Below are 10,687 nucleotides of genomic sequence, written 5' to 3'. Positions count from 1 at the left end.
GCCTCAAAGTTCTGTCCTGCTTTCATAGGTACATGCTTCAATAATTGAATTAAGTTTCATGTTCTTAATTTTTTTTTGCTAATATATAAAAATCTAATTACTTTTGGGGGGAGGTTTATTGAGGTATAATTTATAAGCAGGAAAGTTTACCTTTTAAATGTACTTGGTATGGTTTGGGTCTGTGTCCCCATTCAAATCTCTCATCAAATTGTTATCTCCAATATTGGAGGTGGGGCCTGGTGGGAAGTGACTGGATCATGGGGATGGATTTCCCCATTAGTGCTGTTCTCCTCATAGTGAGTTGCAGTGAGATCTGGCAATTTAAAAGTGTGCAGTACCTCCCCACCACTCCTTTTTCCCGCTCTGGCCATGTAAGAGGAGCCTACTTCCCCTTCACCTGCCACCATGACTGCAAGTTTCCTGAGGCGTCCCCAGCCATGCTTCTTGTACAGCCTACCGAACGAACCATGAGCCAATTAAACCTCTTTTCTTTATAAATTACCCAGTCTCAAGTATTTCTTTATAGCAGTGTGAGAATGGACTAATACAATACTGTTCTATGCATTATGGCAAATACAGAGTTATTTAATCACCACTATCATCAAAACATAGAACAATTCTATCACCTTTCTCTCCCCTCAAAATTCTCTAATGCGCTTTCGTAGTAAATACCTCCTCACATCTTGAGCCCCCTGGCAAGAACTGATAATTTTTGTCTCTACAGTTTTGCCTTTTTTTTTTTTTTTTTGAGATGGAGTCTCGCCCTGTTACCTAGGCTGGAGTGCGATGGCGTGATCTCAGCTCATTGCAACCCCTGCCTCCCTGGTTCAATTGATTCTCCTGCCTCAGCCTCCCGAGTAGCTGGGATTACAGGCGCCCACCACCATGCCCAGCTAATTTTTGTATTTTTCGTGGAGACGGGGTTTCACCATGTTGGCCAGGCTGGTCTTGAACTCCTGGCCTCGTGATCTGCCCACCTCAGCCTCCCAAAGTGCTGGGATTACAGGCGTGAGCCACTGTGCCCGACCTATAGTTTTGCCTTTTCTGGATGTCATATGAATGGAGTCTATTATATGCAGCCTCTTGAAAGTGGCTTTCTTCACTTGAGAGTCAGACGTGTTGCTGTGTGTATCAGCAGTTTGTTCTTTCATCTTGCTCAGTAGTATTCCATTGTATGGATATGCTCCAGGTTGCTTATCCATTCATCTGCTGGAAGAAATCTGGGTTATTTTCAGTTTGGAATAATTATAAATAAAGTGACTACACCACTCACATACACGTTTTAGTGTGAACATAAGTTTTTATTTCTCTCAGGTAAATATCTAGGAGTGGGATTGCTGGGCCATAAGGTATATGTATAGCTAGTCTTATCAGACACCAGTAAACTGTTTACCAAAGTGGCTGGGCCAGTTTGTATTCCCACCCATGGTGTATGAGAGTTGCAGTTGCTCTTCATTCTCATCAGCATTTGATATTTCCAGGTGTTTCAATTTTAGACATTCTAATGGGTATGTAAAGGTATCTCATTGTTGGCCAGGCGTGGTAGCTCATGCCTGTAATCCCAGCACTTTGGGAAGCTGAGGCGGCAGATCACAAGGTCAGGAGTTCGAGACCAGCCTGGCCAACATAGTGAAACCCCGTCTCTACTAAAAATAGAAAAATTAGCCGGGTGTGGTGGCACATGCCTGTAATCCCAGCTACTCAGAAGGCTGAGGCAGGAGACTGCTTGAACCTGGCAGGCGTAGGTTGCAGTAGGCCGAGACTATGCCATTGCACTCCAGCCTAGGTGAAAGAGAGAGACTCCGTCTTAAAAAAACAAAAAGGTATCTCATTGTTGTATAATTTGTATTTCCCTGGTGATTTTATATATATATACATATTATATTTTAGACAATGTCTCACTCTGTTGTCCAGGCTGGAATGCAGTGGTGCAATCACAGCTCAATGCAGCCTGGACCTCCTGGGCTCAAAGTGTTTCTCCCACTTCAGCCTCCTGAGTAACTGGGAATACAGGCATGCAACACCAACCCCGGCTATTAAAACAAAAATTATAGAGAAAGGGTCTCATTATATTGCCCAGGCTGGTCTCAAACTCCTGGGCTCAAGCGATCCTCCCACCTTAATCTCCCAAAGTGTTGAGATTACAGGCAAGGGCCACCATATCCGGCCTCTTAGTGATTGATGATGTTGAGTATCTTTACATATGTTTGGTTGCTAACCATATAGCTTCTGTTATTACACTTATTTCTTCATATGTGATATATATTTTTACATACTATATTTTTGCTGATAATATATAAAAATAGAATTGATTTATGTATATTAACCTGGTATCCTGAGACCTTCCTAAATTTACTTGTTAGTTCTAGTAGTAGTTTTGTCAGTTCCTATGATTTCTGTGTAAACCACCATCATGTCATCTGAAAATAGGGACAATTTTACTTCCTTCTGAATTGTTACACTTTCCATATCTTTTTCTTGCTTTGTTAATGGTTATAAACTGCAGACAAATGTTAAGGAGAAGTGGTAAGATGGGGCATCCTTGCCTTCTTCCTGATATAAGGGGGAGAGTGTTCAATATATTACCATTAAGTCTGATATTGGCTATGGATTTTTCATGAATGGCCTTTACCATATTGAGGAAGTCCCTTCTAATCTTATTTTTTTGGCAGTTTTTATGAGTAGGGATTGAATTTTAAGTGGTCTTTCTGCATCTATTGTGATGACGACAGTTTTTCTTTTTCAGTTAATATGGTGAATTACGTTGATTGGTTTTAGATCATTAAATCCACCTTGCATTCCTTGCATTTGGGATAAACCCAAATTGATCATGATGTATTATCTTTCTATATACTGTTGGATTCAATTTGCTAACATTTTATTAAAGTTGTTTTTGTTTCTATGGTCATGTGGTCTATTAAGCTATATATTAATTTTTTTGTAGTGTTGATTTTATGTTATGCAGGTTATGCTGGCCTCAAAATGAGAGGAAAACTGTTTCCTCCTCTATTTTCTAAACAAACTTTGCACAAGACTGGAGTTCTTCCTTCCTTATGTGTTTGATAAATTTGACCACTGAAACCATCTGGGCCTGGAATTATCTTTGTGGGAAGTCTGTTGAACAACAATTCAATTTCTTTAAAAATGAAAAGCTATTCAGATTTTTAAATTCTACCCTATTTCAGTTCTGATAAATTGTCTTTTTTATAGAATTGATGCATTGCATCTACATTGTCAAATTAATTGGCATAAAATTGTTTATAATATCTCCTCATATATATCTATATGATCTGTAGTAATATCCCTATTTTCATTTCATTGTCTTGGCCAGTACAATAGGAATTCTCTTACTCTCTCTCTTTCTCCTCTCTCTCTCTCTCTCTCTCCAGTTGGCCTTCCATAGCCATGGGTTCTCCATCAGTGGATTCAACCAGCCACAGGTCGAAATATTAAATAAGGCTGGGGCACCATGGCGCATGTCTGTAATCCCAGCACTTCCGGAGGCCTAGGTGGGTGGGTCACCTGAGGTCAGCAGTTCAAGACCAGCCTGGCCAACATGGTGAAACCCCGTCTCTACTAAAAATACAAAAATTAGCCGGGCGTGGAGGCGGGCGCCTGTAATCCCAGCTACTTGGGAGGCTGAGGCAGAAGAATCACTTGAACCTGGAAGGCAGAGGTTGCAGTGAGCTGTGATCGTGCTACTGCACTCCAGCCTGGGCGCCAGAGTGAAACTCCATCTCAAAAAAAATAAAAAAAAATTAAATAGCAATTAAAAAATACAAAGAAGCGATATAGCACAACAACTGTTTACATAGCATTTATATCAGGTATTATAAGTAATCTAGAAATGATTTATACTACAGAATGTGTATAGGCTATATGCAAATATTATGCCATTTTTTATAAAGAACTTGAACACTGGTTGGGGTGATGTTCTGGAACCAATACCCCATGGATACGGAAGGACAACTGTATATACACATGTATATATAAACTATATATTTACAAGGCCAGAAATTGTTGAGGGTGCCCAGCACAGGAACTGGCACGAAGTAAGTCATTATAATAGTTGTATTAGCGTTGCCTTCATAGGTGGTGATTTGGAGAATCTATTCTAGGTGGGTACAGCAACGGAGGCTTTGGTCCAGTTTGTCTAGGGTCATGGTGGTGAGAAATACGAGACAAGCCTGAAAGGATGATTTGGGGCTTTCCTTGCCCCAAAGAGAGAGAGAGAGAGAGAGAAAGAAAATCCTTGCACCGGATTATATCAATGCTGTGCCTCTGAACGTCAATTTGGAAAGCCAGTCTTGTGCTTCCAAAAACAGGATATTCAACACCTTGAAGAGGTGTGGTAACTGGACATCTTACTTTTTACGTTTTAGGAAGTCTACAGAGAGTGGGGCTGAAAAGTCTGGGAAGAACAGGTAGGCATGTGGTGAGGGCAAAAGAACAGAAATAACATGCACATGCATTTTTCTAGGAAAATTTTAGGGAAAGCTAAGCGATGTAAAAAGTTACACTTAAAAGACTACACATTTTCGGCCGGACGCAGTGGCTCACGCCTGTAATCCCGGCACTTTGGGGGTCCGAGGCCTGTGGAACACGAGGTCAGGAGTTTGAGACCAGCTTGGCCAACAAGGCAAAACCCTGTCTACTAAAAATTAGCTGGGCGTGGTGGCAGACACCTGTAATCCCAGCTACTCGGGAGGCTGAGGCAGGAGAATCGCTTGAAACCGGAAGGCGGAGGTTGCAGTGAGCCCAGATCACGCCACTGCACTCCAGCCTGGGCAACAACAGCGAAACTCCGTCTCAAAAAAAAACAAAAAACAAAAAACTACACATTTTCACACTTTAAGGGCTCAACGGCTGTATTCCCACTCCTTTGCCACTCTCTTTGCTCTTTTCCGCTTTAGAAAAAATTAATGAACTGAATCAAATCTAAGTTCTCCACTTTACAGCTGGGAAGCCTCCAGGCCAAGGAGGCCAATGGTTACACAAACCAGGTAAGAAAATAAAATATGCCCAGTAATTTCACAGGACCGGAGGGCTTAGATTTCGAATGCGTGTGACTCTGTCAACTGTGGACTTAACTCTATGCAGAGATTAGAGTACAGAATAGTCAAACACGAATAAGTTAACATTTACCGAACAATCCGTCCTACCCTGGGGTAGGTTTTATTAACAGTCTCGTTTTGCAAAGGAAGACAGCTGCCAGTTGTCCCAGATCGCACAGGCATGCCGCGCAGATGGGCTTCTGAGCAGCTCAGGGCCAGCCAGAGGTGCGGTGACAGGCGCGTAATTAAACGAACCCGCGCCGCTTTGCTCAGGGCCCCCCGGGGCTCCGCTTTGCCCAGGCGGGCCTCGGTGGGTCTGGGAAACCGGCTCAGAGCATTGCCTCACTGTGGGGAGGGGCGAGAGGAGCCGGAAGCCCTTCGGTCCGGGCCCCGCCCCCGCACTCGCCCTCGCCCTCGCCCTCGCCCTGCCGCGACTTCCTATTCGCCGCCAACCCATGTGCGTTGGAGACGTCACCGCGTTCACCATCCCGGAAGTGCGCGTGGCGGCGGTGGCGGCGGCGGCAGCAGCGGGGCCGGTAAGCGGGCGCGCCCCGCCCAGAGGGGCAGAGTTGGTGGTGTGAGTTGCTGCCCCTTCCTTCCTGCTGTGGGCCAGGGGAGCCACCGCCCCGGGTCCTCGAGGAAGACGGGAGCGGGACGTGGCGAGAGGCCTCCTCAGACTGGGCAAAATAGCCCCGACGCGGAGGTCGTGTCCCCGTCACGTTTACTGGCGACCGCAGGCGCAGATTCCTTGGCTTCCCTCAGCACTTTCCCTTCCGCGCGGACGGCCCCGAGACGCTTTTTCACTGGGCCTTGTCGCCAGCACCCGGCGTGGGGGGCGGGACGCGCCTTTTCAGAGCTGGGGTCCCCAGAGCGTTTTCTTAAGTTGAGGCGGAGGTGCAAGGAAACTGAGTGGGTCTTTCCGCCCCACGTGGCCTGCTGGGAAGCGCGGCTCCTCCAGCCCGCTTCCGTGGAATGGAATGGTTTTTCTCTGCAAGTTTACACCGGGGTCACTCGAGAGCTGCTGCTGCCTCCATATGGGCAGGACGCCCCGGATGGGGAGAACGAGGATGTGATATATAGAAGGGAAGGCAGGGGTGTGCTAGAAATCAGAGGAGATTGCAAGATGGCAGGAAAAGAATCAGGAAAATGGGGGCAGCAAAACTAAATTCATGGGAAAATACAGTTTCTAGGCGCTATCCCAGGGTCATGAATTCTCGAGTGCAAGTGGGGAAGTAGGGTGATACCCACCTGTGACCATGACAAGTTCTGGAGACCAGAAACTCGGATAGAGTTTCTAGAACCCCGCACCCCTCACATACTGACTGAAGCCCTGCTCTGGGGAGAGTGTCATCACAGTACCATGTGGCATGCGAGTGTAGTGGTAATGCTCCCCGACCAAACCACCAAACCGAGGGTTGGGCTGCTTATTTTCGCTGCCCAATAATGAGATACAGATAAACTAGGAAAGAAGGGAGTTGATTTCTGTAACCAGGTACAGGGAGAAGGCCTGGAAAATATCCCAGACCAACTCAGAATTACAAAGTTTTCCAGAGCTTATATACCTTCTAAGTTATATGTTTATGTGTAAGTGTGCATTCATCTAAAGATACAAGTGATTAACTTCTTATCTATAAGATCTGAGTCCTGAAGACCTTCCTTTGGAGCCTGAGTCAATTTACTTAATCTAAATGGGTCCAGGTGCTGGGGTGATTACCCTTATATTCTCTCCTGCTAAATCATGGAGGTTTGGGGAGTTCCCTCAGACCCCTAATAAACTTGTTCCTGGAGGCCTGGGGAGTTTCCTCAGATCCCCAGTAAAACTTGTTTAATTCTAAACGGGTCCTGTTAAGAATTCCTCTGGGGCCGGGCGCAGTGGCTCACGCCTGTAATCCCAGCACTTTGGGAGGCCGAGGCGGGCAGATCACTTGTGGTCTGGAGTTCCAGAGCAGTCTGGCCAACATGGTGAAACCCCGTCTCTACCCAGAAGTATAAAAAATTAGCTGGATGTGGTGGTGTGCGCCTGTAATCCCTGCTACTTGGGATGCTGAGGCAGGAGAATCGCTTGAACCCAGGAGGCAGAGGTTGCAGTGAGCCGAGATCGTGCCACTGCACTCTGGCCTGGGCGACAGAGCGAGACTCCATCTCAAAAAAAGAATTCCTTTGTTATTTTATCATGCTTCAAGGTCCAGGAAAGGCCTAGGCAAAACTCTTGGTGGGCTTTTGTTACATTCCAGCCTTGTTTAAGGGCACTGGCTGGCTCTTTCAGCTTTTAATGTGTAACTCAACCACTCAGTCAGTACTGAAACAGTTCTTATGGAGGCCTGCGTTAGTGAGACCCCGCCTGCCACAGTAAGTGCTTCTGGAGAACAAAACCAGGTAGATACATAGATCTAGTCTTAATCCCTCAAACTGACACCTTTTTCAGTTTTTTCATCTGAACAAGAGATGAATTTCTGAGTTGATAAACTTGCAATATGTCCCTTTATTTTCCTTCACTTACCTTCAGTTTTAATTTCATTGGTATGCCTGTGTATTTGCCTTGTAGATGTGTAGTTGGTGACTGCCTCTCCAGATGCTGAGGTGCCTGTATCATTGGCACAGGCCAGTGCTGAACTGTAGGTGGAGTAGGCTGTGCCTTCTGAAGCGGTATCTATTTACAATGAAGTTGCAGTCTCCCGAATTCCAGTCACTTTTCACAGAAGGATTGAAGAGTCTGACAGGTGAGAGATTAGGATACCTTTTCTTGACTGGAAACCTGTATAAATGGAGAAGTAGAGGGTTAACTTTTTAAGCCAACATTCGGATATTTTTATTGTTGTTTTAATTATTTTTATTAAAAAAATAAGTAGAGGGTCTCTTTGTGTTGTCCGGGCTGGTCTCAAACTCCTGGGCTCACTCCTTGGCCTCCCAAAATGCTGGGATTAGAGGTGTGAGCCACGGTGCCCAGTATGCACGTTTTCATTGCTGGAAGAAAGGCTTGGCTGGGTGTACCCAGCGTGTAATCTCTTGGGGAGGCCAAGGTAGGAGGATTGTTTGAGCCCAGGAGTTTGAGGCTGCAGTGAGCTATGATCATGCCACTCTAGCCTGAGCAAGAGAGTGAGACCCTGTTTCAAAAAAAAAGAAAGGAATATTAAAAGAAAAAAGAAAGGCTTACATATGGCTGATCCAAAAATATAGCTAAATCACTGGAAAAGGCAAGAAGTTGACTGCAATAAAAAGCATGGCTTTTCTGTATGCTGTGCTAAGTACTTTCCATACATTACGGGACCGGTCCTACTAACTTAATGAGTACAAACATTTTGACTTGTTATGTGGAAAAGGAAACAGATTGTTAGGCATGTGAAGTGCTTTGCCTGTGTTTCTGTAACTACTAACTGGAGAGCTGGGTTTCGAACTTATGCAGTCTGATTTCAGAGCCCAGCTTGTAACCACTAAGCTCTGCTTCCTTCCTAGGTGTAAATGCTTTCCATGAGAACTGAAGGAAGAAGGAAATAGGAGTTGCCTCCATTGTGCACGTTGCAAAACCTGTCTGGAAGGAGCATAGGAAATGGCTTTAGCTAAGTGCCTGACTCCAGTAGCTTCTTGCTGTTGCCACGGTTTTATTAGTATTGGTTCTTAATGTCATCTACTGATGTTGCTAAAGCAGCCACACAGTAGCATTACAAAGCCTGTGGGAATTTTAATAGCACCTTCATAAATATATTTAGTAGTATATATAGAAATATGACCTAAACAGCACTGGCTATCTATTAGATTCACTTGAGGAGCTTTTAAAACACACATGCTCGGGTTCTACCTGCAGCCTACTGAGTTAGAATCTCTGGGTGGGATGACCATCTATATTTTTAATAAAAGCTCCACAAGTTAATTCTGATGCACAGAAGATAGACAAACCATTACTTTAACATGACTCACCTTGTATTAGCTTATTCTCAAAGCTACTTTCCCGTTCTTGAAATTAGGTGATGGCTTTTTAGGTACGTGCCAGAGATAAATGGCCCAGAATATGTTGATTCTTTTAGATTCTTTTAGGCAGACTTTAAGTAGAGGGCTTAAATGCACGTTTGGTTATGCCGATGCTTCATTATCTTTTTTAATTGGAGAGAGTGAAAATTGCTGAAAATTGCTAAAAATTGCTGTCCAATAGAAATTTCTGAGCCCATATGTAATATAAACTTTTCTACTAACCACATTAAAAAGATAGAATGGCGAAATAAATTTTAATAATTATTTTTAGTTCATCTAATTTAATCCAATATATCTAAGATACTATCACTATGAATTTTGTATAAAAATTGTTAATGAGGCTGGGCACAGTGGCTCCCACCTGTAATCCTAGCACTTTGGGAGGCTGGATGCGGTGGCTCATACCTGTAATCCCAGCACTTTTGAGTGGCTGAGGCGGATGGATCACTTGAGCCCAGGAGTTTGAGACCAGCCTGGGCAACACGGTGAAACTCCATCTCTACTAAAAATACAAAAAATAGGCAAGCATAGTGATACATGTCTGCAGTCCCTGCTACTTGGGAGGTTGAGGTGGGAGGATCACTGAAGCCTGGGAGGTGGGGGTTGCGGTAAGCGGAGATTGTGTCACGACACTACAGCCTGGGCGACACAGACCGTGTCTCAAAAAAAAAAAAAAAAGAAAATTAATGAGATATTTTATATTCTTACTTGGAAGTCTTTGAAATCTGGTATGCATTTAATACAGCACATCAGAATTCAGACTCACCACATTTTAAGTGCTCAGTAAGTACAAGTGGCTACTGTTTGAATAGCGCAGATTTTGAAGCTCTGATTTTGGGTTGAGTTGAAGCTTTTTTCTTTCTGTGTATGCCCTTCACAGCCCCCAATTTTTCAACTTCAATTGCAAGAAGCCTCTTGGAAGAAGGAGTAGTAATTAACTCTTGATGGCTTAACTCAGGTCATTCTGCATTTTTTGGAAATAAGGTTCTAAATATTGATTACTATAGTTTCTTGCACATCATTTTAACAATTGTGTTTAACTCTCTAAACCTGACATTAAGAACTGGATTTTTTCCACCCTGAGAAATGAGGTCCTAAGGAAGTTAGAGCCTAAATGGTATGGTAAGGTAGAGGTGGTGATTGCTTCCAGAGTCCGGTCCTTGAAGGACTGGCAAATGAGAACATGGATATATTCTAAAGTTGACTTTTTCTAGGCTACTGGAGAAGTGGCAAGAATGGAATCTTTTAGTGCAACGATCAACAAGTTAGAATGTCAAAGATTTGGGTGCCCTGGTAAAATGTAATGTTCTGTATAAAAGCAAAACGTACAAAAACACACAGCCTTTGTGATGGCTGCTATATAGTGATACTCGGAGTTTAAATCCTGTACCAATTTTCAAATCTTAATAGCTGCTTTGCCATGTGTAAAATTAGTTTTCAGTATGCAAGAATATGAGAGACTAGAATAGTGTATTATTGTCATATCATAAGGGTTTTATAATTTGTCAGGTTATTTTATGTATCTTTTTGCTTCAGTACAATCATATGCTAGTGGCATATAAGATTATTTCTCAGCTGGCTGTGGTAGCTCGTGCCTATAATCTCCCAGCACTTTGGGAGGCCGAGGTGGGAGAATTGCTTGACCTCAGGAGTTAGAGACCAGCCTG

General features: G+C 43.9%; 1 protein-coding gene across 12 annotated transcripts in view; it reads left to right on the top strand.

Annotated features, from left to right (window-relative positions):
• The first annotated feature begins 5,502 nt into the window (after positions 1-5,502).
• TRNT1 (tRNA nucleotidyl transferase 1) overlaps positions 5,503-10,687 on the top strand; it is a 37,903-nt gene continuing 32,718 nt past the window's right edge. For 6 of the 12 annotated variants that reach the window (XR_008501411.2, XR_008501410.2, XR_008501409.2 and 3 more), the window contains exons 1-2: positions 5,503-5,590; positions 7,600-7,774. Coding sequence is in view for 8 of the 12 variants with exons in the window: in XM_054480113.2 (XP_054336088.1) it covers positions 7,627-7,774 (148 nt within the window). In the remaining 4 variants the exon portion in view is untranslated. Of the gene's footprint in view, positions 5,758-6,513; positions 6,639-6,701; positions 7,431-7,599; positions 7,775-10,687 lie in introns of those variants that run through there. The other 6 variants (XR_010125717.1, XM_063661821.1, XM_054480112.2 and 3 more) reach the window with 5 other exon arrangements.

This window comes from Pongo pygmaeus, chromosome 2, assembly GCF_028885625.2.
Source record: "Pongo pygmaeus isolate AG05252 chromosome 2, NHGRI_mPonPyg2-v2.0_pri, whole genome shotgun sequence".
Lineage (NCBI taxonomy): Eukaryota > Metazoa > Chordata > Mammalia > Primates > Hominidae > Pongo > Pongo pygmaeus.
Note: the sequence above shows the minus strand (reverse complement) of the source record. Positions and strands in the feature narration are given on the sequence as shown.